At 38.6% G+C, this 26579-nt stretch overlaps 1 protein-coding gene across 1 annotated transcript in view; it reads left to right on the forward strand.

Moving 5' to 3' along the window:
* Positions 1-15419, forward strand: part of LOC308052758 (uncharacterized protein) — a gene marked incomplete at its 3' end in the record, with an annotated part of 44519 nt that extends 29100 nt beyond the window's left edge. Inside the window, exons 12-22 of the mRNA XM_080363372.1 lie at positions 1656-1754; positions 2048-2117; positions 5731-5974; positions 6334-6520; positions 7349-7511; positions 9531-9596; positions 10149-10269; positions 12350-12498; positions 12794-12937; positions 14364-14525; positions 15028-15419. Coding sequence (XP_080219498.1) covers positions 1656-1754; positions 2048-2117; positions 5731-5974; positions 6334-6520; positions 7349-7511; positions 9531-9596; positions 10149-10269; positions 12350-12498; positions 12794-12937; positions 14364-14525; positions 15028-15419 — 1797 coding nt within the window. The remainder of the gene's footprint in view (positions 1-1655; positions 1755-2047; positions 2118-5730; positions 5975-6333; positions 6521-7348; positions 7512-9530; positions 9597-10148; positions 10270-12349; positions 12499-12793; positions 12938-14363; positions 14526-15027) is intronic.
* Positions 15420-26579: the final 11160 nt, after the last annotated feature.

Consider the following 26579-nt stretch of genomic DNA (forward strand, 5'->3'; position numbering starts at 1 on the left):
GCCCAGCATTCTTGCAGGGCTCGTTCCTTCTTGCAGCTAGGCAAGAAAAGACCTGCCTGGTAATTTGAGCGGAAATTTGCAATGAGGGAGGAGGGAAGAGAAGGGGAAGAAGGAAGAAAGCAGGCACTGCAAGAAGCAGTGTGGATGACTCAATATACGACATGCTTCTGAGTCGGTTTGGTGATGTAAAGCAGAGCAGCAGGAAGTGTCATCTTTGACTGTTGTAGAAATTGGTGATCAGCTAAAGATTCGTCACAACAGGATGGGGTTCTCCCGCTCATCATTCAGTTTGAGTAATTGCATTTGTCCTTTCAGAGTGCTCTAAAAGCTCTGATAGACTGAATAGAAAAAAAGCAGTAAGGAAGGCCAAGTTAAGGAACAACTTGCCAAAGGCATGCAACTAATAGATCCTTCTCCAAACATGTTAGGGATAAGAAGCCTACCAAAGAGTCCTGAGAGCCAATTGATCATTCAGATATAACAAAACCCCTGTGGGATGGGCTATAGAAAGTTATGAACATAGCAAGGGGAAAAAACTTTTTTTTTTTTTTTTGCATTTGTGTTCATCTTGGAAGAGTATAGATTTCAGTGCTAGTACATTTTCCTATGATAATCTTCCATGGAAGGATCTGTCTCAGATTGAAAAGTCAGTAAATGGCAGTTATAAAAATTAACAAAGCACCATGACTGACTGATACTCACTCTCGTGTTCTCTTGTAAATGTCTCATTTAAAGCAGCTTTGGGACCAAAAGATCAGAAAGTGATAAACTTATTTTTATCCTCCTCAAGTGATCAAAAGAGAGCCAGGAAATTAGAGCCTTGTGAACCTAGTGTGTGCAGCAGACATCTGAATAGAAACTGCTTGAAATAATAGGACCAGTGGAAATGAAGATAAATTATGTAGGGAAGGAGTCAACAGTGACTTTTGTAAAGGGAAGTCATGGCTCTCAAACGGTACAAGTGTGTTGGAATTGTACAAATGTATGTGAACACATTGCATATAGGAGACATGGTTGATACAATATGACTTAATTTCCAAAAGGCAGTCAGCAGAGGCTGTCAATGAAGCCAGACCACCATAATATATTTATTCTCACGTGTATAAAAATGTAGGTAAAAGATAAATGCTCAGTTTTTTGGGTGAAGGAAGATCCCTACTGGATTCTCAAACAACTTTCTTCTGCTCAGCATATATTTTTAATAATCTGGAGTCAGGGAAGCTGTTGCAGTGGCAGAATTTGCAAACAATACAAAACTTCAGGCTAGAACATGGAGGTGTTAATTGCAAAGAGTAGGAGAAGAATGTCATGATAGTGAATGACTCAGTAATAGCAGTAGAAGAAATTTGTTTTACAGAAATACAAAGAAAATTTTAGATGAAAACATATGGGCAAAATCCTAACATCATGTGCTCAGCAGCTGGCTGAGTTTACCCAATTTTTAACACTCAATGGAGAGATCTTGGGATTTTACTACATATGGCCATGGAAATACCAGGTCAATACTCAATAGTACTCAAAGAACAAATAGATTGTTAGAAATTATTGTGGAAAACAAAACAAACAGAAAAAATAATTGTTTCAGTTTATAAATCTGTAATGCACCTGTATTTTGAAGACTGTATCCAAGTTCTCTTCTCTCCTTCCCACCTCAGACAGACCGTAACGTAACTGAGGATGGTACAGAAAAGGGTGGCAAACATGCTCAGAAATATGAAATTGGATTAGAGAGACTAAGACTACAGCTTGGGAAAGTAAGAACTGGGGAGGAGAGTGCTAGAGATGTAAAAATTCCTGAGTGGTTGACAAGCTGAATAGGAAATGTTTTTGTTTTTGTTTTTGTTTTTCCTGATGTAATAATTAGGAGCTGTCAGGTAAAACAAACAGGCAACAGGCTCAAAATAAGCCAAAGACAATTCCTATATTTCCGGTGTCCCGTATTAACTGTGTAAATCCTGTACTAACTCTGTAATGCAAAAGCTGACTTTAAATTGTGGAAGTTTATATTAGAAACCACTAATTGAAGGTTTTTTTTCAATTTCTGCAGGGAAACGTGACAGCAAAAACATCGTTTACATGCAATATCACCACAGCATTTCTGTCTCTAATTATTGCAGGTAAGTTTATTAGTGGCTATTGAAGGTCTTGTTCTGAAACTCATTTTTTCACACAAGTAATACTAATTTTATGTGAAAATTACTGTAAAAGTCAAATATGTGCATATGCCAATGAGTTCTTTTAAGCAGTTCTAAAAGCAGGAACCTATAAAACTTATGTGATAATTTGTGTACTATGTTATCACAGAATCATTGGTTGGAACGTAACTCTTGAGATCATCTAGTCCAACCTCCCTGATCCCCAAGGATCAGCTACAGAAGTTTGTCCAGTACCGTGTCCAGCTGGATTTTGAGTATCTCCACAAATGGAGACCCCATGACCTCTCTGGGCAACTTAGAATCATATAATAGTTTGGGTTGGAAAGGACCTTCAAAGCTCATCTAGTCCAAGCCCCTGCAATGAGCAGGGACATCTGCAACTAGATCAGGTTCCTCAGAGCCCCATCCAGCCTGGCCTGGAATGTCTCCAGGGATGGGGCATCTCCCACCTCTCTGGGTAACCTGGGCCAGTGTTTCAACACCCTCAGTGTAAAAAAATATCTTCCTTCTATCTAGTCTGAATGTCCCCTTTTTCAGCTTAAAACCATTACCTCTCGTCCTGTTGCAACAGGTCCTCCTAAGCTTGTTCCAGTATTTGATCACCCTCACAATAAAAGAATATTTTCTTGTGTTCAGATGGATTTTTTTTGTGTGTGTGTTTCAATTTGTGCTCATTTCCTCTTGTCCTGTCAGCGGGCAACACTTGCAAAAGTCTGACTCTTTGTTCTTCATTCCCTCCCATCAGGTGTCAACACACATTTATATGATCCACCCTCACATTCCTTAAGGCTTCTCTAGTCTAAACAGTCCCTGCTTTTTTGCCCTCTCCTCATGTGAAAGATGCTCCACTCCCTTAATCATCTTTGTGGCCCCGTGCTGGACTTTCTCCAGCAAATCCGTGTCACTCTTGTACTGGGGAGCACAGAACTGGTTGCAGCACTCTACATGTGGCCTCACCAGTGCCGAGTAGATGGGAAGGATCACATTCCTTTACCTACTAACAAGTCCTAATGCAGTCCAGGGCACCATCAGCTTTCTTTGCCGTGAGGGCACATTGGTAGCTTATGGTCAGTTCATTGTCAAGAAGGACGTCAATGTCCTTTTCTGCTGAGCTACTTTCCAGCCAAAATGTTCTCCAGCATGTGCTGGTGCCCAGGGTCATTCCTTACCAGATGCAGAACTTCGCATTTCATTTTGTTGGACCACATGAGGCTCCTGTCAGCAGACTTCTCCAGCCCATTAAGGTCCGTCTGGATGGCAGTACAACCCTCTGGTGTATAAAATGATGAAATGAATTGTAGTTTTAACTTTACAGAATGTGTCCTTAGGATTTTTTCATGTTGGAAAATATAGCCATTTGATAATAATAGCACATCTAGATTTTTGTAAAATTGCTGGGCTACTCATTGCAACTGCTTATTTCTGTCCTTCAGCTGCCAACCAACAATCCAGTTTATGTTTAAAACATTTCAAATGATTCAAGTGAGTTGCTGTCATAATCTTGTCATTCCACCTGGAATCTTGCAGCAGTGCCAGACTGTTAAAAGAAAAAACTTCAGGAATTTCTGTTCCTTGAATTTCTAGCAAGCTATTTTGTTGGAAGAATTCTGATTTTGGTTGTTTTTTTGTTTTTTTGCCCACGAATGGACAAGCTGCAAGCTTCACTAATCCATTGGATAATATGTTTTTTGGCTAACTAAGTAGTCATATGGAAAGGTGATTATTTGGCTGCCATCCCTCCAATAATAGAGAGTCCTGTTTTTGGCTTAATTATGTGTGTTACTTTATAAATCCTTCCCACTCCATGGAAATAATGGAGGGGGTTGGGGGCTGGGAGCTTCAGAGAAACTGAGGCAAGAAGTGTGTAAAATAATTTTTAAAAAGTCACTATTTCAGAGTATTAGCATGTAGTGGCAGAAAAAGGTTATCAGTTCCTGAGGCTGTAACATTTCATAACCATCAGAGTTCAATAAATCTCTCTGAGTAGCTCAGTGTTTTGAGAAGTAGTTTGGAGAAGATTTACAATGAAGTGGTGAGAACTGTGTATGATATGAAATTACCTCTGATAGTTAAAAGTAATGTTGACTACAAAGAGGATATCTGGATACTGAATGGTTTAGTGCTAGAATGTCATTAAGTAACATCAAATGGGTACGTAGGGGCACAGAAGGGTCATAACACATATAGCAGAAACAAACACACTGTATGTGTGTGGTTTGAACATTAAGTTAAGTAATAACCACTTCGGAAAAATGCTACTTTGACATCTCTGGATAAACTTTGGAAACATCAATTCTGTCATCAGTGGTGGTCAGAAAAACAGAATTTTTGGGAATGGAGTAGAGCAGAAAACAGAAAGCTTCATTGTGCTGCTCTGTAATGTTATAGTAAATGTGAATCAGTTGAACTCTGTGGTTCTGGTCATTCCATCTCAGAAAGACTACATAAAAAGGTAGAGAGATGAGTGATAGTGTTGTCAGTTGTGGGATGGCTTTCATATGAGAAGTCATTAAATTAATGAGGACTCTGAGGAAGGAAAAAGAGACGACTGAGGCAAAATGTGATGAAGGTCTATAAAAGAATGAATATCATAGAGTATGCAGATGAAGAAATGTTTATTTTGGCATTTCTCATTGCAAGAAGTACGTGATACCCAAAGAAATTATAAAATCCAATGAATAGCTCTTCATGGAGAACATGAGAGAAAAGAAAGGGGCTGAAAGCAAAACATTATTGTACTTGCTCTGTCTCACCCTCTTACACATTTTCCACTGGTTGATATCAGACACAAGGTTTTGGGCTACACAGACACTTGCATAGCTCTGTATGGCTGTTCTTATATTCTAATGAAACAAGGAATTTTAGGTAAATAGAATACTGACTCTGGATAGCAGGGTCACATTCCTGAGCTTGTGCCACTTTTGCCATACTGACAAAAAAAAATATCTTATGATGTTGCCTTTTCCCATGTGAATCTCGTTGGATCTAGGGGCAAGAAAATGAGCTCACTGCTAAGTGTTTGTAATAATTCCTCTCTAAATGCTCATAAAATCAAGGAGTGAGTTGAAATTTCCATAGCAAACTCAATGTTTGTGCAACAGCAACTTTAACTTCGGTGTCCTCTTAGGACATTTGAATACTGAAAGCATCCTCTGTCTTGAAGACTTACTTTGACTACAGATAAGTGAAGTTAACAAATGAAGACCTTAAAAGTGAAATTTGTGTGTGTGGGTGTGTGTGTTTCTGTGTATGCATGTGAAGCAGACTGCAGAAATACAAGTACTCTAGTAATTTGCATCTGAACTAAAAGGTACATATGAAAACTGCTCCAAATGAAGAGATTCTGTTGAGTGTGAAGTCTGCATTCAAAAAACAGCATTTCATTTCAGTGACACAATGATAGCTTTGTATAACTGAGTAGTACTTTCAGTTGTGAAGATAAGAGATTATAATTGTATTTTTAGTAGATGACTTAAGAATGGAGGTGGAAACTCTAATGAACTTTTCAAATGTAAACAAGAAATCACTTTTACAGTGTTTGAGGTTTTCTTTAATATTTATCTCTTTCCTTTAGCGAAATGTGATGCATATGATGTCATGTTGAGGGAGAGTCTTGTGCCTGATGGGCAGCCTCTTGCTATTAAGTGTTCACTGGAAAAGAGCTTGAAAAGTGGAGACTACAACTTAACATGGTATAAAGTTGGTAACCAGACAGCTGTGCCTAGAGACAAACTTTCTAGAATTCATCAGCAGAAGAATTTTATTTGGTTTCTCCCTGCAATTTTAGAAGACTCTGGAGATTATGAATGTGTCATAAGGTAAAACTGAAGAAAATGCTACAGAAATAAGTTGCAAAGGGAATAACTTTTAGAAAACAAGTAGGATTTGGGGGGAAAAGAGAAATACTAATGAAGATGGGAGAGTGCATTCACAAAAACTAACTTTAGGTTGGGGAAAGTAAGTAGTATTTTTATTTATGTATTTATTTATTCATTCATTATTTTATTTTATTTTATTTTATTTTACTTTTTTTCTTTTTTTCTCCCAGCAAAGGTAAATCTGTTAGAGAAACTGTAAACTTCTCATCCTCTCTTTCTTCTCCAGAATGAATATCATATATTTTTGAGTTGGAAACTATGCCAAAGAGGTTTATTTAATTATGTTATATTAATTGCAGGAATTCGACAAGCCATAGAAAAATGAGTACAAAAGTAACAGTTTTTGAGAGGACTGATGGTTTATGCTTAAATGAAAAATTTGCTGTAGAGGAGGTGGTATTTACAGTATCATCTGCAAAGGTTGTGTGTCCACACTTGGATTATTTCAAGAATGAGAACAATATTCAGCCTGTTCGTTGGTATAAGGTGAGAATGCTGTGTTTTGTTCCGTCTTCTAACTGTTCATTATTTAAAATAAGAATCACTGATATTTGTGAATTGGAAGAGGAAAACTAAAGATTTATTGTAAATAGGAGAAAAAAGCTTTAAAATCAATTGGGAGAGGATTAATGATTTTTATATTTAAAGGTGTATGTTTTTTTTTTGTTTTTTTTTTTTTTTTAAATTTAAGGGGTAGAAATTCAGCTTAGATGTAGGAGCTGTTGACCCACATATCCACCAGGTTCTATCTTCTTACCTGCTACCGAAGCACAGTCGGGAATTTCATTTGTGTGGAAACAGATTTAGTATGTCGTTTGTGAGAGGTGGCATATCCATTATGTGCTCAATATTGTTCCACTAAATAAATGCCATTTCATGTTGCTCATGCTTATTTAAAGTCTCTTTCTGTTAGAATAATGTAGTGCCTTTTGTAGCATCCCTGCCTCATGGCTGTTCAGTCCATGTGGTACCAAGAGTATTTAAATACTTCAAAAAAATTAAGTCTAATTTTTGAGCAGTTCTTCATTGATGAATATTTTACAAATCTTGACACTTGCATTTCACATCCTTATTTGTCTAAAACTGAAGGTTGTTTTCTATAGGAAATGATCTGGAGTGTCTTTGAATTAAAAACTCAGAGTCAAAATGAAGTATGTTTTGCTTGTTATTCCACTCCCCTCACTCTTCCTCAGCCTCTGCAAGGCACCCATCCTTATGCTGCGGTACACTGAAAGTTCCAATTGCATTAAATAGAGGCAAACCCTGCAAAGAGGTAGCAGAATGAATTAACAAGACTTCTCTACACACGTTTAGGACTGCCAGCTGCTGGAAGGGAAAAGGTTTGCCTTCTCAAACAGTGATCTTATAATTTGCAATGTGAGTCTACATGATCAAGGAAACTATACATGTGAAACAATGTATACCTCCAATGGAAAACATTATAACATTTCAAGAGACGTCAGACTGACTGTAGAAGGTAAGTAGATAATTTCACTGCGTTTCTGTTCATAATGAGGACTTCAATTTTTTGTCCAAGTTTCTAAAGACTAAAGCTAAACGACCCAATTGTGTATAGGCATGCTTAGGGCTATTAGTTTTCACCTAAATATGAGGAAAAGAAATGCTGACTGAGAGTTTACATATTTTTGTCTGTTGCCACTGTATGGAAGATGTGTTCCCCAGTTCAAAGTTGTGGCTTGTCAAAGCTTTATTGCCACTGTGTGGAAGATGTATTCTCCAGTTCAAAGTTGTGGCTTGTCAAAGCTTTACTGCTCAGATCAGCTGCTAGCACCCCTAAACAGGTGCCCTGTAAGGCTCAGTAGGCACAATACTTTCTTCTATAACTGCACCCTCTATCCTGCCCATCTTCCTTCATGTTATCCTCTTGCTGCAAGAACAGTGAAGTAAACCAGCCCAAATTGCAGCAGTATCTTGACTCTATATGTCCTGTTTCCTTCAAACTCTTGTCTCTCTGTTTTTGGTTTTAAGCTCCCCAGCCCAAGAACTGCTGATCTCTGATATCATATGTCTAGCTCAGTAGACCCTGATTTATGTTGGGGGACCACTAGCATGACAAAAAATATAGAAGAAGGCCTAACTATAAAACACTAACTCCTTGCTGGCACAACATTATGAGATTGAAAAGGCTGTGCTATATCAAGGTATGAAATACCAGTACTGTTATTACATTCCAGATGATGAAAGACATTTTCAGGTTTACTAATAGAATTTATTACTATTTAATGGTCCGGTTTTGTGCTAGTCTGTTTTGTCTGTGTGTGTCTATATGCATAGATATTTATATATGTGTGCATGTGTATATATATATATGATATGAATATGTATCATATTAATATCATGTCATATGTATGTGATGTGGATAAACAAAATATGAGGAACATAATGTCAGATCAGATGAAATAATAATTCTGGTCTTCAAATCTGTCCATAGAACCTTTTTCTTAGTATAATTTCAGCTCCCACTATTCAGTAGAAGCAAAATAATACACTCCTTTGCCATAAATGAACAAAGGCAGCTCAGTTGTTTTTAAAGTCTCCAGCTGAAGAAGTTTACATTAAAATGTGTGACTTGGGGTCCAAACAGTGCTGCAGGCCCAGTTTTTGGAAACGAAAGGGAAGGATATATCTGGAGGATCCTGTGTGCTTCGCTACGAGGCTTGATGCTTTGTGATTTCTTTTTGTTAATTTGAGCCCTTGGAGCACCTTCCTTGAATTTGAATATCTGATAGGAAATGTCCTAAAATTTCCTACAGCTGCCTGAGACAGCTGGAAATGGTATGTGTGTTTAGTGAGGGACCCTCTAAGTTGGGATTCATCTAGCCACACTGAGATATTTCTAATGTGGTTGTCTAGGTCTCCACCTGTTGATTACTCTCCCTCTGTAACCTGTAGAGAGAAATAAGCTTTCCAGAGTGTCATATAATCAAGTCCTAATGCAAACATCTAAAAGGGGCCACTGGTGTTATATTTCCTTATACAGGGAGCTGTGGGAGGAATTGTAAGGCATTTAACTAGAGTATAGAAATGGAATTTCTCCTTTATGATAGTAAACATCTAAAATAGATGATTCGCACTCCTAGGTATTTGAGTCCAGTTTGTATCTAAGGGGTGCTGGCTGACAAGCTATCCAGACTGTAGGGGCCTAATCAAGTAGATATTTACCCATTTCTTCTCAGTGCCTGTGAGTGCAATATTATATGATTTTTATGCCATGGAACAGCCAGACCACTGTGAGTGTGTGGAGATTTGTGGCACTACATTTGGGAAGAAGCAGAGCAAAGAATAGCATAGCTTCTTCAGAAGTGATAACTACCTGAGACATGGTACTTTCAGTACTGAGTGATGCCTGTTATAAAATTGCTGACCACCTTGTCCATAGGACAGGGGTTTTTTAGGTCATATGTGGGTTATGGAGCATAGAATACACTGCAAGTGCCCCAGGTTTTCTGAAAAGCACTTTCTTTCTTTTGATTAGTGAGTCCACCAAAAAAGCCTCCAGAAATATCTTATCCAAGAAACAACTCTATTGAAGTGGATCTTGGTAAGTAGTTTTCTCGATAAGAAAATATTATTTTGTATCCTGGTGAAAATTTATACTCAAGGTATACCATATTCTGTATTTTCTTGTTATTATTTTTTGACAAAAACTAGTTGAGTGACCAGCTTAGTTTCTGCATATTCATCTTCTGAAAGAGGAGTGTTTGGGGTTGAGAGGGAAAGAGACAAGGCATGTTGCTTACAAAGCCTGGGGCTATTTCTCAGATGCAAACAAAATTGTAGGGAACCCAAGTGTCACATCTGTTTCTTTTCATCACTCTGGGAGAGATTCTAAGAACAGAACTGTCTTTGAATCTGCAGGGAAAATGGTGCCTCAGAGATAGGCACCTTTTTCCTGGATTTAGCCTCTTAAATCTTACCAGTCTCTTTTGAAACCTGGAGATGACTGAGTATATAGGCCCTCTGTTAGAGTAACTCTTCTGAAAGGGTGTGGGACCATCCTTAGCTGCTCCCTGTGGGACTCTGTGAACAGAATTGTATGGACTTTAACTAGATTATGAAAATTAACCTTTCACTTTGTAACACAATTTTATAGGCTCACAGGTTACAGTGGATTGCAATACAACAGGTGCTGATGGGTATGAGGTGTATTGGACAGGCAACGGTGTATATATTGATGTATTTTATGTGAGCAGAATTTTTGCAAGTCCCTATGAGTAAGTATATTTTCAGGTTAGAAAACACCATGTCAGCAATGAAAGTGGAACTTTCTCCCTTTGACATTAAAATATTTAGCAACATTTTTCACTTGCTTAAATAGCTTTCTTTTCAAAGGCTCTAATGCTTGCCTCTACCAATTCACTTGCTGCTTTGAAGTAGAAACTTGAAACCTAGTAGGCACATGGACTTCACATGTGATCATGCTCTTTTTGGTCATCGTAGAAATCTCTCTCAATTTCCAAGCTTGGGAAAAGGTGTTTTGTAGACTTATAGTCTCATAACTGTCATACAGTTTCTATTAAGCAGACTCTGGCCTGATAGAGTCCTCTTTCAGTTGGATCAAGCATGTCCAGGCACATGATCTTCAGACTGTCTCTTTCTTCTGCATTCCCCTTTCTCTCCACATCTGCCTCTCTGAGAGATTGCAAGAGATCAAATATGTGCTTCATGGGTGAAATTGAGACTTCCAGATTTAAGAACCTTGAGCTAAAGAAGAGAGAGATCACAGAAGAACAAAGATCAGCTGAAGAGCTAATGGAAAATTCTGTTGAGGACATTTGTATTGAGGCTTAGTGGGGTGAGATGAGAAAAGGGAGACTGATTTCCAGTCAAGACTTGAGGTTTGGGAGGAATATGGGCTTGAACTGAGTAAAACATGAGGACAACTTGGAAATAAGGTGAGAGTGAAAAGCAGGTTAAATGGAGTTAGGACAGAAGAAATTAGACCTGACTTGAAAAAACAAATAAATGGGAGCAGAAGGCGATCTGAAAGCTTTTTAGGTATGATAGGTTGGGAACTAAAAATAGCAGGTTTTTTGTCAGCCTTCATCTCATGGTGGTGCTAAGAAGAAAAAAATGTCATCAATTTTGTACTACCTATGGGGGTGAAACTGATGAAGAAATGAGAATGATATCTTCAAAGTAAGAATATTGTAAGAAATAAGTCCTCATCATAAAACAAAGGGGTAAATAAAATGATGAATTCTTTAAGCTCTCAGCAAGAGAATACTCTATACAAAAGTAATAAAGAATGTCATGTCATAAACTATTGGGCCATAATGCAGAGGCATGTGGTCACTGAATTAATATCATAAAAGCAATGTCATTTTTTGTGTTTCCTAGCACTTAAATGGTCATCTTAGCAACCATTAGTCATTTGCATTAGTGATGTTGATTCATTTATTCCTTGTTACAGTGTTCAAATTACTGTAACCTTTTGCTTAGAAAGTGATTCATCTGGTCCAAAAAATGCCCTTTATGACATATTTCAAGCTTTTATTTTGCATTTTAAATGGTAACTAGAGTATGTTTTCAGGAAAGAATACTGCTTGGCTGAGCAGACTAGATAGTTAATTTTGGATTTGAGATCTATTGTTAACAAGGTAGTGGTGTCCCTCATTTTGTTGCTGGTTAAAAAGTTGTTTAGTTCACATATCGGTCACACATCACAGTACACATAACTAACTGAATGTGCATCATAATCAGCATTTTTGTGCCCTTGTACAAGATATGGGAGTTAATCTGTGCCTTTTAATGATGCAGCCTGATGCTTTAACTGTTGCAAGTCTGTTCTGATCCATGGGGTGAAGCAGCAGTTTAGACTCCACGCCCTGCAGCTGGATTCACACTGTGAGTTGGTGTTATCTGCTGTGGGTCACCGACTTTGATGTCCCCCTCTCCCAGAGCTGCTCACTGCAAAATGATGCTCTTGTATCAGGGCCTCTTTCTGTGTCATATCACATTGTGGAAGTTCTCTCCACCTGCTCTTAGAGGGGCTGGGAAACTTGTAACAAGGGTTTGCTTAGGTTTCTAAGGTGTATTTCTGTACTTCAACCTATTTTACTTTTGGGAAACACTAAGACAACATTTTGATGTTTTCCAACATCTATGCTAAATGCCAGGAAGAGGCCAGACTGTTGTTTGGGTTTCCTTCATATACTCTTGTTGCTCATCTATTCTGAAGTGTTGTTGACATTTGTCGAAGGAAACAGCCATTGTTGTGCTGCAGCTGTCAGTGATGAAGCCACTCCAGAAAGGGCTGTGGTTTTATGGCTCTATTTGTCACCTTTTGGATAGGGAGAAAACTTCTCATGATGGACGTCCTGTGCATTCTGTGAAGCTAATAATTTCGGAAGTGAATAGTGAAGATTATGAACAGCCATTTGTCTGTCAAGCTTCAAATGCCTTTGGGCAGGCTGCTTCCTATATTATATTAAAACACAGAGGTAAGAAATACTGTTCTTTTTGAGGCCAGTGTTTGTCTTGGATTCCCCAGAAGGGGTTGTGATACCAAATGGCCATATAATGTTGATAGAAGACAGATGGATTACAGTTTGCAGTATGTATGCATGTACCTGTCCACAGGGAAGGAGTCACTGTAGTAGTGTATTTATCATTATTTTTAAAAAGGGTAGATGGAAGTGAAAAATGTAATGCTCAAATTTGTATTGTATTTGTGTGAAAGATGAAATTTGGAGAAATTCAACATTTAAAAAACATTCTTCTTATGTTTTCATGCAGTTCCTGATATACAAAGGTGGCTGGCTGGAGGGCTTGTCTCTTTGTTGATTTTAGCATTTATTACTTTAATAATCTACAAGATTTTCAAGATTGACTTGGTGCTTTGGTACCGTAATTCTGTCTGTGCCTTTGCAAGTAAGGAAGGTATGTGAGTGTGACCAGGTATGTTAGTGTAACTAGCATATTGATTTTTTTTTTTTCATTTGGTATTACTTCTTAGCAATAATTTGATTATTTAGTAGAATGTATGTGTAATTTCCTTGAAGAATTTTCAGATACACACAAAGACATTTTGAGGGGGATTTTTTTTCAGTCATATGGGCAAAATATTTAATCATACTTGAGGTAATAGATGCTGCACAATATTTAAGGCAGTCATGGTGAGATAGGTCAAAAAGAACTCCAGCTATTCCCAAATTAACATTTTGCTTTTTGCTTTTCTGTAGTTTGTTTACATGTAGATTTATGGTCACTCTGATGATGATCAACAGGTGTCACCAGAGCTACATCCTGTAAACCAGCTGTTTAAAGACGTGCATTAAATATTTATATTGAAAACCAGACTCCCTTTTTCTCAGAGATTAACTTTGTTCATTTCCTTTTCTTTTTTTTTTTTTTTTTTTGCAACTTCTCTCTTTCTCTCTTTTACCCAACACTTTCCTTCTAAGTCCTGTCAATTATGATGTTTACATGCCATGCCAAAAGGAAAAAATGCTATTAGTTCTTTATTCTGTGATTCTTCTTATGTGTTTTAATTGCTATGGTGTACGCAAATGGTGTGAAAAATAGACATTAGTGCAACATTCTAGATATTTTGTGTGGCAGCTCTCAGAATTAGACTGTCTGAAGTTCCCCATACCTTGAAAGTAAACCAATTATGTGTATTGGATTGTTAACGTTTACTCATGGCTGTTCTAAATGTTTTTTAAAAAAAGTCATTTCAATTTCTGGTTTCCCAGAACACTTTAATATGAGTTCTAATGGAAAAAAAATTATCAAAGAAACTATGTTTTCTAGCTTGTTGAACTAAACCTAACTTGTCGAGTTAAATCTGATTTTGTTTTGGTTTCTTCAAGCCTGTTTATTATACAATTTAAACTCTCAAAACCTTAGCTGTCTTGCGGCCTTCTATAATATCGATCTTTCCCACACAACGTTTTTGCAAGAAAGAATTGTTATTTTCCACCCTTTCTTGTGACTAGTCAGAAGTGGAGATAATTGCTGTTGAATTTGTTTCAGGAGAGGTGGTAAAGAAAGTCCTGCAAGAGGACACTTTCTTCATGTTCTGCCACCTCTGAGGTTGGGGGCTCCTTTCCGCAGGTGCCAGGTCCTGCATCCAGCTGCTTTGCTGGCCCATCCATCCTTGTGATGGGAAGTCAGGTTCTGTGGTTGATCATCTTTCTTTTGATTTGTAGAGTATTTTAGGGCACTTTGACATTTTTCTGTCAGACAGGTGAATCAGCCCCTCATTACTATTTTTAACAGTCAAAATGAAAGCTTGCAATAAAGGGATGTTGCCTTTTTTTTTTTTTTAATAATTTATTTATAGAAACATTTGTGTTTGCTTTAGATGGGAAAGTCTACGATGCGTATGTCCTGTACCCAAAAAGCAATGGAGGCAGAAGTTTCTATCATCTGGAAACCTTTGTTAGTACAATACTCCCTGATGTTTTAGAGCAACAATGTGGATATAATCTCTTTATATTAGGAAGGGATGATTTACTGGGAGAAGGTATGCTTTAGTTAATAGAGTTAATAAGTTGTCTTTTGACACATTGTTGTTGGGTTAGAATATTATATATGTGATTAAAAACCACATAATTTTGGAAAACAAAGCTGTGTTTGTCTACTTTTAGTGGAACATTTGTCCATTTTCCCAATGGACAATTTTTTTAAATTTTTTTTTTTTTTTTTTTTTTTTTTTGCTTACTAAAAATTCTGTTCTGATGTTATGAGAGTCTGCACTTTCTTTCTAGTAATGAACAAATGAGGATTCAGCAGAATTAATAATACTATTGAGTTTTTGAACAATATTTGCTCCTGGCGACTAAAGAAAACAATTTTTATCAGTAATTTTATGCAATGAATCATGAATGGCAATGTGGAAATCTTAAACCTAACGGTTGTCTGAGCCACCCACTGCTCCATGTATATGCAATTTTAGAATCAAGAAATATTTTACAACAGTTGTAAAGTTTCTATGCAAACTTTGATTGTTTCTTCGTTACTTCCAGCTGTGATCAGTGTTGCCGATGAAACCCTTAAACAAAGCAGAAGACTGATGATTATTTTGGGATCAGAAATATGTAGTAGCTGCCTGTCAGAAGACACTTCTGAACAACAGCTAGCTATGTATAATGCTCTCATCCGTGATGGGATTCAAGTGATTCTTATAGAACTGGATGAAATACAGGACTACACAAGCATGCCGGAATCAATCAGATACATTAAGCAAAAACATGGAGCTATTCAATGGAAAGGGGACTTCTCAGAGAAATCTCGTTCAGCAAATACAAGATTCTGGAAAAATGTACGCTATCAAATGCCATCCAGGAAGAAGGTATCTTATTCTGAAATGTATTTGTTGCCCCTAAGCCTGAACAATTCTACAGCAAAGAGAAGTTAAGATGTACTTATTAAAATAATACTAAGAAGGTAATTCTGAAATGTTATTTTTTGTACACGAAGTCTTTTAATTACAAAGTAGATGTTTTCTTCAAGGAATAAAAACTACTCATCCCTTCCCCAAATTACACCCTAAAAGAAAAACTCTGTGCAACTTTATTTCTGTTCTGGGTTTTGGATAGTGACACTATTTCTTGTGTTAGTCTCACACAGATATCAGAAGTAAACGTTGCTGATGGTGGTAGACTATTAAATAGTAATAGTCCACACAAATGTAATAACCACTGAAGAAGCAGCTGTGGAGTCCATTTTTAAAAATTGAAACTGCAGCTGCTTTGAAATGAAAAAATATGAATGACACTAGGATTTGCTGAACTGCAGATAAGTACGTTGTTTTGCATGCAGTTGTGCTGCTGGTTTTTTTTGTTTCTTCTGTGAATATGCTGTTATGATTGTTGGCCACATTTTCATAGTTCTTTTCAGAGGTTTGCTACAATATTCAAGAATAGCATTTTCCTACAAAATGAGACTCCTAAAGACTCTCAAGTAAAGACAGATAGATGATTGTGAGTCAGCATTTATCTACCTGATACTTTTCTTTAAACAACCACATTTAGTATGATTATATAGGCAGTTTAGTATTCTTGTGTGAAAATGAGCATAAGAGAAAGGTTTCAGTTATTGTGTTTGATTGGTGGCTAACTGCTTGAATGTAGCACAACATGAAGTGGGGACTTTATTGTGAAGCTGAATTTTTCCTGTGTTTTCTCCCCTTGGAAACTTTTTTTTTTTTTGCAAGTCACATAGGAAAACACACTAACTTTTGTGGTACAATAAATTAAATCCCTTAGAGACAGATGTGTTGATTGTTCTTTATTAAAACAAATAAAATCAACAAATTAGTTGGCTAGAAGTCTGCTTCTGGAAACTTGGTAGCATCAGAAGGGAAAGGCAAATGCAATGTAATCTGTGAAAAAGTATTTATTCACCACAATATAGTAGATATATTTCAGTTTATTGTCTATGCTGACAGATAAAACAGTCTGAATGGTGTGTGATGTAAGATACATCGAAAGCATTGACTGCATCATTTTTTACTTATCAACCATACTTATATGAAATTTCTGCTACTGGCTTGTTCCTGTCAATTTATTTGGTACTCCAGACTGCCCCTTCCTTTTTGCCTCATGATTAACTTGTCTTGGATTTTCTGATTCCACTGTGTCTTTCCATCTATATTGTGAAGCTATTTTTTTTTTCTGGGAGATTTTCTCCTTTCAAAATTTTCCTCCCCTAGCTGCAGTTAGCTTGACGATGAAGCAGCTGGAATACATTTAGTGTTTGTAAAATCTATGCTAAGGTGAAACATTTTTTTATAGATACTTGAGGATGTATTACATTGTAGAACTTCAGAATACAAGTAATGAAAATTAGTGGCTAACAGCTTTGCTCCAGAGTATTCCCAGGTACTGTTAGCCACTAATTTTCATGTCTGTGTTTTAGTCATAGATGCTACAACACAGGAGCAAGAGAGTTCCCTCCTCTCGTCTCTATGCTCATTATTTCTGACAGTAAAGGCAAAGTATACCACTTGATGTGTATGCTTGTTCTCTTTTCACATGGGATAATATTAATCAGGGTTTCATGCATTTGTTGAGACATACTGAACATTAGTCACTAAAAGTGAGGTAGAGAGTAGTACAAACCACTTGTGTCCTCAGCTCACTCTAAGATTGCTTCCCATGTGGAAATCCATTGGAAAAAGCAGTCTCATGTCTGCTGGGCGCCAGGCGGCACAGCTAAAATGTGGAGCTCATGTGTGACTCCCTGTGAGAGAGCACCTGGGCCACTGTGGTACTACAGCTGGAGCTAGAGCTCTGCTTGGCAATGACAGTGACTATCAGGAGTTGGCATTTCACCCTGAAGAAAGGTAGAAGGTGACTTAGATGTGTAAATTCTTTTTCTGATTCATTTTTGCCCTTAGCCACTCATTTGATCTTGCCCTAATTTTTTTTGAGCACAGCAGTGGCTGTAGTAGAAGGGGAAATTTGAACACTGTCTCATCAGATTTTTTTTTTTTTTTCCCCCACTTAGCAGTTTCCTTGAAGGGGCTTTATTTCTTTTGGCAATTATTAGAAATCTGTGATCTCTCTTTTGCTTGTATCACCAGCAATATGTATTAGGTAAGTGCTTCCTTTTCCTTCATTGTCCATGATAACACACCACAGTGTTGCCTCATCTCTCCTCCAAGCTCTAATACAGATATTGATCCCTTTTGCATATTTTTGCTCATTTTATATAACATGGATATATACAAACTTCCTGAAAGACAGGAAGGGCCACTTTCAACTCCCTAAGGTATTTTTTTTCTCTCTTTGAGCATGTTATTTCCAATACTCATACTGTTTGTTGTTGTTTTTTTTTTTTTTCTGCTTTTCAAATATGCACAATTACCTATTTCTTCCGTGCCATAGAAGTCTGTGACTTGGACAAGCAGTAGGATTTAGGAAAAAAATTTGGGCTCTTATCCTAGAAGTGTACCCACATTGTATCAGCTAGATCTGTAGTTCCCAGGTAAGGTGTGCCACAACTGCATCATTTCAAATGGAGCATGGGAGAAGTGGCAGGACAAATGCATCTTTGTAGGAGTAAAAAAGTCACAGATAAGTAAATGAGATTATCAATTCTTCCATTTATGAAATGGCAAATAAGCAGGATTTTTGGGAGTTCCAAAAAGTAAGAATAGTCTGTCCCTCTAAAACACACACAAAAATTGGCAGTTAACTCCCTTACATATTGCCTACAGGAACAAATAGTGAAAAAACTAAAGAGCTGTCTTGACAGGGACACTCACAGTGGGAAAGAACTTGTATGCCATATGTCCCCCTACCATCTGTGTACACTCTCTTCTGGGTCATGACATCTGGTTCTGCTTGATATCTGGCTGCGATTCATGTGTTTTCAGAGTAAACAGGACTTGATTCTCCTTAGAGACTGAAGAGAATAGAACACATGCTAACTTCTGCAAGAAAAGCCAAGTTTTTCATAAAAATATGTCTCCTCAGCCTAGATCTAATGGCTTGGTACACAGATGCATTTAAATGAGCCAAGGATGTGCCATCACCGTCTGCTGTCACTTCTTAAAATCTGCTAACTTTGGCATGTTTGACATTTTTGAAGGGTTTGGCCATATAGTTAGTTGGGTACCTAACCTAGGGGATGAAAGAGCTTAGTTTTGAGGAAAGGGTCACGTGCAAGAGAGTGGACAACTGGGGATGGGAAAAGATCTGGGTGCCAGGGTGTGAGGGCTGCTGAGGGAGTAGTAACATCTGCCATAGAAAGCAGCTATGGGGATCCCAAAACCCTGGAGCAGTGAGCCACACCAGTCTTGTGCTGTACAATGCCTCCACCTAGTGATGCCTGAGACTTGAGTGGGATGAAGCTTTCTCCTTTTAAAAAAAGCAGTTCTGTTTACATAAGATCATAACAAAGTTCTGTTGCTAATAATGCCACAGCACAACACTAAAAAAAACCCCACACCACAAGGCAATCAAAAGGAGAAGATATTCTGATGACTGCTGCTCTGAATTATACTGTAATTGTTATTTTTAGGGCTTCCTCCATCCTTCCTAGGAACTAGAAGGCAATTTAGTGGAAAATGAGATTTTTGGCCTTTGAGTCTGTACATCTGTTAATTCAGTGCCTCAGAATTAACTGGGAAATGGGCAGGAGTTGTCCTCTGTAGCACTGTGTTTCTTAATCAGCCTCCAGCATATGTCAATTAGATCTGACTGGTTTATGTTGAGCAACACTTCCCATTGATTATTCCAAGAAAAAGACTATAAAAGGAGACCACTTCATCTGGAATTTGCATTCCGTGCATGATGGCTGGAAGACTGTTACCAACCGTGTGCTCCCCAGGCAACTGAGATTCCCACATCTCACTTGACATGGTGAAGTATGGAGAATTTGTGCCTAATTTAACTATCTAGCTCACTGAGCTGGAAACAAATGGATCCATTGGTCACATGGTGAGAAAATCTTGGAGTCTGGGATTCTGAAGTGTTTGTGGGACCTTAGTCTGCAAATGGACAGCAGATGAGACGCAGTAGTTCTGGAGTCCTTGATGAAGAATTGCCTCAGGGCTGTCATCAGAGGGGAGCTGTCAGGTGCATCATGAAGACCATCCAAAACTGAATGTCATAACGTTTCTGGGAGCAGGAAGCACTGGTCAGTTCTTCCTGGCTCTGACAATTTGAGAGTCCAGTTTCACAGTTTCTGCTACCTGAAGTGATCCTTGCCTTGGAGGGTGTGCCCAGGCCCCAAGGGACCTTGCAAACCCTCTTTTCCTTGCTGGTATGTAGCTTTTTTTTATTTCTTTTATTTTCTTTTTTTTTTTTTTTTTTTTCCAAATTAAACTACAGCCATATGGCATGTAAGTTGAAGAGAGTTTGCAAAATTGAAGTGATTGGGTAGTTTCAAAGCCTTTGTAGAACCTTTGCCAAAGTCTTTGTGGACCAAAATTTTATAGTTGGATTAAAGCCTGTATAATAATAGCAATAATAATAATAACAACAACAACAACAAAATATGCAACCATATCAAAAGATCCATCACAGTTCAGGCAAAATGTAGATTCTGAGTTCAAGAACTAATAGTGAAGATGAGACTTTGCAGAAATTAATTAGACTAATTAGCACAGGATGGCTGTGGCAGTGATTGGTAATGCTATCATCAATTCAAGGAGCTCTCAACAGTAGTTGGATTTTGTAGTGAGTGCTCAGATGGAAATTCTTAAAGTGTTATTAGCAGTATATGCATTAGCATACACAAAGGTCATCTAATGACTAAATGGTCTAAGAGCAGCCCCAGGCATGCTTCGTGTGGGTCTCAAGTGTACAGTGATGCCAATGCTGAAATTTTCTGCTCCGGCTGTGTGGAAGCTGCAAGCAGTCACTGGTATATCCTGGAGGAGGCTGGCTATTATGGAAGAGAGGGGCTCAGTGGGTTCAGTGGGGATTCAGGAATCTGGGAGTCAGGCCATTAACTTTTTTCTCTTCTTCTTCAGTCTTTCTTCCCCAACATCCACCAGAAACAGCTTCCTCTTGTTCACTTCATAGGCACACAGCTGCTTCTCATAAAAAAAAAACCAAAACACCTTGCTCATATGCCTGCACTTGTGAGTAACAACATGTCCTGGCTGGAGCTGGGCTAGAGTGCTTGACAAGGGAATCACTACATGTATTTCTCTCAAGGATGTTATTAATATAGGGTAGTGGCTATTACCATATACAGAGGGGGTCCTGGTGGATAATACAAGATGCTCTCTCACAGGAAATAAAATGAGAATTCTTGGCTATGTCATAATGGGGGTTAAATCAAAGTACATGTTTTTCAAAAGAAAACATGTTGTTTTTAAAAATAACTGTATGACTTTTTATTTGGCAGCTAAACACCATCTCAACTGAGTAAGAGGCTAATTGGAATAAAAAACCTTGTAATATTTTAAAAGTGTTTAGCCAACTTGACCTTGACCTGGCAGTCTTTGTGGCCTGGCTTGGGGGAGAAGAAGGGCGGAAGTGAGGAGGAATAAAGCCAGCAGCACCCTACAGAATTACTGATTATGATCACATGTAGCATTTTGAGCTACTTGTGGGACATGTGAAGCAGCAGAGTGCTGTTTTATCTTTGTATGTACCTCTCTCTAGCCACATATGTACTTACTGTGGGTATATTTCACTGCTCTTGGCTTTTCTCTTCAAAGATGATAACTCCAATCAGTCTGGTCATCTTCTTTTGATTTCCTGAGTGGGGCCACCTCCTGGATCACCATGTTCCTCTCACAAGACCTAGTGCTGTGGAAATCCCCTTGCCTCAGATGCTGAGCAGGTTTTTTCCTCCCCCAAAAGCTCCTGGCTTGTCCTCAGCAAAGTCTTTTCAAGCAGAGCACTTTGGGGGGGAAGGGAGCAAAGATTTTACAGCCTGTGTAGGGATTCAGCAGTGGAAGCAGTTATTTTTGACCTACACTGAAAACCTGCACCTGTATTTCATAACAGAGTGCAGGATGTACCCACTTGCAGGGGATCCTAAATGCCTTGGGTAGGAAAATGATGCTTTTGACATGTGATGAAGTTTGGTTACAGATGCTGCAAGTTGACAAGTTTCTCTGGCTAGGGGCTTGTAAAGGCTGGAGTGAGATGTGCCTGCTGCAATAGCTCTAGCTGACTTATTCCTCAGGTCAAGAGCTGTCTCACAGCCAAAGGACTCAGGTTACTTATGAGAACCGCTAGGAAAAAAAAAAAGAGGAATAACAAATACTGAAGAAGAGCAAGAGAAATATTCTGCAGAGTCAGGCCAGCAGCTGACTGAGCCAGGAATTCTGTCTTCAACAGCAGTAAAAGGAGCTGCTAAAAACCTAACTGATGTCCTAACAGCTGGGTTGACTCTCCAGTCACTCAGGCAGCTGGGTAGGTGGCTGCTACCTTCTCCCCTTGCTGCCCAGCTTCAGTGCGCTCCAGCTTCTGGCAGGATGCTCTGTCATCAAAGGAAAAGGCACCTGTGTGGACAGTCTCCCAAAGATGCCAGCTCCAACTGCATCTCTCATTGCTGTCAGCTCAAACCAGCTTGATTCCTGTGCCATGGCTGTGTCACTTCTGCTGTGTCACCATCCTGTAGGCTGCTCATTCAATGTCTCAGGCCTGATTCTGGGCCTGTCATCCTTAGTGCTTTCTCATGCACTTGCTCAAGGCCAAGGAATACAGCCAAGAGCAGGCAGCCCCCTAAAAAGAGCCTTTTCTGTAGACCAGAGATGCTCCCACATGAAGTCTGTTTTTGCTTGATCTGGCCTCACCAAGCTGCAGCTCTGATTGAACAGACATCTTGTGGGTTTCGTTTCCACCAGATGCTAGTTAAGACTACCCAGAGAGTTTTATTCTTGCAAGTTTCAGAACACAGTGGTGGTTGAACAAAAGTGAGAGACATTGTCAGATACGCACCCCTGCAGATCTTGGGGTGCTCTGAGCTCTCAGTGTGCTTTGGTGCCCTGTCTACCTGTTTGCCTACAAATGTCAGCAGGCAGCTGTGCACATCTGCAGCTGCCGGGCCATGGCTAATTCAGACTACATGGATTTTATCCCCAGCACTCAAGATGTGAAATCTGAGCTCCACTGAAACCCCGGGATCAGGCTAACATTCTGGTGCCCAGTCCCCAAAGTTTCTTTAGTCTTTTGCTTTTCCCTCTGTAGAAACAAACAAAAACCCACATGAAACCTGCTGGCTTTTGTGTAGCTTTTTTGGCCTGCATTGCTCCAGTATTTCAAGGCATTTTGCCACTGCCTGTAGCAATAGGTGTCAAATGAAGTTGTGTATGTACAGTGTGATGCTTTTATCATGCTTATTCATCAAATATTTAGACTTGGGCGGGCTGTTGACTTTCTCTCTTGAGAGTGAAAAAGTGGGTTTTGTGCTTCCTTCAAAGTCTGTTGGGGCCTTATTTCCATTCAGATACAATAATGCTGAGTTAGTCTGTTGTTATTGCATAACACAATTAACCACATCCTCCCCCAGAAAAACAATAGAGCTGTCTTTCGTTATTAAGGTGACTTCAGACCCTGGGAGGCATTAAAAGAGTGGTATTTTCTCTTGAAGAAAACAACATTCTTTGTTGGCCCTTGGTTAGAAAATACTAATGCAACATGAAGTTACCAGAATATCTGCAGGCACTGTGCTGGTGGAGCCACCCAGTGCAGCTGGATATCAGGAGAGTGGTGACACGTTTTTTGTTATTCTTGTGGCATAATCTGACAGGTGCTTATTCTCTGTCCTGCTCCTTCTGTCTGCTTATACCCAATTCAAGGCCGCCCTTTCTGTGGTGCCAATGCAGCTGCCTGTCTGTGAAACCTGCTCAAGAACCACACCTGCTGGAAAAAAACTGCTTTTGTTGTTCCACTCTGCCAGTTATTTCTCAGGCAGATCTGGTTTTTGAACTATCTGCCATCTCTGCCATCCAGGAACACAATTTTTTTTTTTTTTTTTTTTTTTGCACAGGAGAGGCAGGGAAGGAAAAGGTGCATGATTAGGATGGGATGAGAAGCATTGTCCTAAAGCACAGCATCTGTGACATGGTCTGTGTTCCTGTGGCTATACTGTTTCTAGCACTATGGTACAGTCCTTGGAGTTCCCTCTGCAGATTATGGTACCATGCCAGGAACACACTAAGAAAATGTCTCTCTTTTCTGACCATATGTTTGGATTTTAAGGGGTTTTTGCTATGCATTGCATCTGATGGACTTTCAGTTGCCTTGGTCAAGGGATTGAATGAAAAAGGTTGTATCCTACAGTAAGTGGCATGGTCTGGGATACCAGCTTCTGATAAGCAGTATTTTCTGCAATCAACACAAATTTTCTCATGTTTTTACCAATTCCTTTATCAAGCTTCAGCACAATCTCAGTGCTGGCCATCCAGCACCTTAAAGAGAAAAAGGTGGTGGATCTTCAGGGAAAAGATAGCAACACTGTGCAATTCCTTGCCAGAGGACACTACAGAAGTAGGAAACCCCCATGGGTTTCTGGGGAGATCAGACCTGGAAGAGAAATCCAATAAGAGGTGAATAAACAGATAAAACATAAGAGGCTTCAAAATTCCTGGTGTTGAGAGAAATTGAAGGCTAGGAGAGTATTGAGGTGGAGTTATGGTGTATGCTGGATATAATCTTACTCTTAATTTTTCCTAACAGTCCTTACTACAGAAGAAATACTAAGCTGGATGGTCTGAACCAGCACAGCTGTTGTCATGTCTCTAGGACTTAAACTATAAAAGCAATACAAGGATGGAGCTATTCCATCAAAGTTTGCTACCCATGCTGTTGACAAGCATTCTTTCATATATTATTTTTTTTAAAACGTCATTTATTAATGGTTTAGTTCCATAAGTGGCAGCTCTTGGAAGGAATCATCTCATCTGATTTGCAGACTCTTCGAAGTTTATCATTGTCTACTTCTTTTGTCTATCATTGCCTGTTTGTCCATGTAAACAAAGTTTGTCATCATTGTCCATTTCATTGCCTCAACAGGCTCTATAGTTGCTTTTTATCCTTCTGTGATTTTGCCCTGATTTCAGTAACCCCAAATATCTGTTTGTTGGTTCAGGATCTGGTATTTCTATTGTTTGTCACAGTAAATTTATTCTTTATCTTTTAAAGATTTAATGGACCATCTGAAGGGACCCTTTTGGTGAAAACTACCAGGAAATATTTTGCTAGAGGAGATTCTACTTCTTTTATCATCACTGTTCTACTGTCATAGTCTTTGGAACATAAATATTTATTTTGTCTGGATGCAAGTGATACTTCTACTGCTTCCTATTAGATATTACATTTTGACTGAAACTTCTAGGTGCGCCTTCCTTCTCACTAATTTACCCAGAATTTCAGTCATAAGAAGTTAGCTGCTTCTTTCCAGACACTGATTGACTTCACTGACCAAAACAGAAAAAATAGAAGGTAGTAATAGAGTACAAATGGGTACAATCAACCTACAGTGAGTTCAGTTGACTCTGGCTTATATAAAGAACGAAAGGGAAAAAAAAATAGTACCTGTAAGTACTTCTCCTGGAGTAAATATGAGTCTCTAAATAGTTATGACAAATACTACTTACGACCTCCTTAAATTCCATCTTTTTAGCTATGATGGTAGATGGAATTGTCCATAGCAATGAAATGCAGATGTTATTTAGTGGTATGATTTGCATTCTAGGTTTTCTATTCTCCAGCTCAAAAGAGCAACAACAACAAAAAGAAAGAAAAAAAATAAAAAGATAATCAGAATGACTCAATTCTACTTTAGCTGGAACATAGGAAATTTTTACTGGCAGGTGGGATTTCCCTTAAGGAGACAAAGGTGAAGTTGATGGAAAAAATGGTTACGGGGGGAAGCTGATTGATTGACTGAAAGGAAACATAACTGAAAGATATGCCTACTGAAGTGTACAGTCTGAGGGGGTTTTTTTGCACATAATCTCATTCCTCTTCATGCTGGATGGAAAAGGTTATGCTAACACTTGTTGAAATACTTGTTAGTGCATTTAAAAGTTTCTTCTGAAATCTGCAGACCAGCAAGGTGTCCCTACTTTCCTCATGCTGTTTCTTGAAAATGTAGTTGAGGTGTGTGCTGCTATACTGGGTTGATATGCTAATCTTCTGCTATGAACAAGATACTGGAAAACATGCCACAATCTTGTTACTTTTCTATTTCTTTTGCTAAGTGTATGTAGTTTCCATCTAGATTTAAAGCGTTTACAAAGAATTTTTCTCTGATTTAGGTTTTCTCATCTGACACACTCTTGTAGTGTGATTCAGTATTTTCTGAAACTTCACAATAAACTACTCCAAAAAGACAACACAAACTGTACAGGATATTTTAAATAAGAATAATAATTCAAGGACTTTAGTATCTCCCAGCTATTTTCCAAAGAGTATATAACGTAGCAATTGCTTTACAGATATGTTTCCTTCATTGGCTTATCAGCCACAGAGTTGCTGTTCTACTTATGACTGCTTCTAAACTGTCTTTCCATCCTCTAGCATATGAATTCATAGAAAAAGAGTGGCTCGTGATGTGGAGAGAGATTAAACCCATCTTCTGTTTTTATTTTGTGTGACAGACTGCCATTTCTGATGAGCTCTTAAAATTCAAACTTTGTGGCTAAGCAAAGGTCAGATCTGACACCTGAGGTTTTGCTGGGGCAGAAAACCAACCTGACAGAAACTTTATACTGACTCTAGAGTATCACCAAGCTTTGAGACAGCAGCAAGAGGAAAGTCTGTGGAAAGAGTTCTCCACACAAGCACTCCCATTCAGAAAACTTCTGGTCGTCAGAGAAAATTAGGATAAATTAATTTGCATGAATGCAGTATTGCTTCTGTGATATGCTGCAGAGCTAGAAATGTCAGTGACTATGGGCAATGTCTTTGCCCAAATTTAGACACACACACCTCCCAAAGCAGAAGAGACGGTCTAATCTGGTTCCTGGCGGAAGGTGAGGACCTCAAAGACCTTCAGAAGGGTGCTCTAAATTGGCTACTCTTGACCCTTGCTGTTGACAGTAGAGAGAACTAATGGGAAATGCTCACTTCCACCCCCAGTCATGATGTCAGCTGGTTGT

Source organism: Nesoenas mayeri (assembly GCF_963082525.1).
Source record: "Nesoenas mayeri genome assembly, chromosome: 1".
Taxonomy (NCBI): Eukaryota; Metazoa; Chordata; class Aves; order Columbiformes; family Columbidae; genus Nesoenas; species Nesoenas mayeri.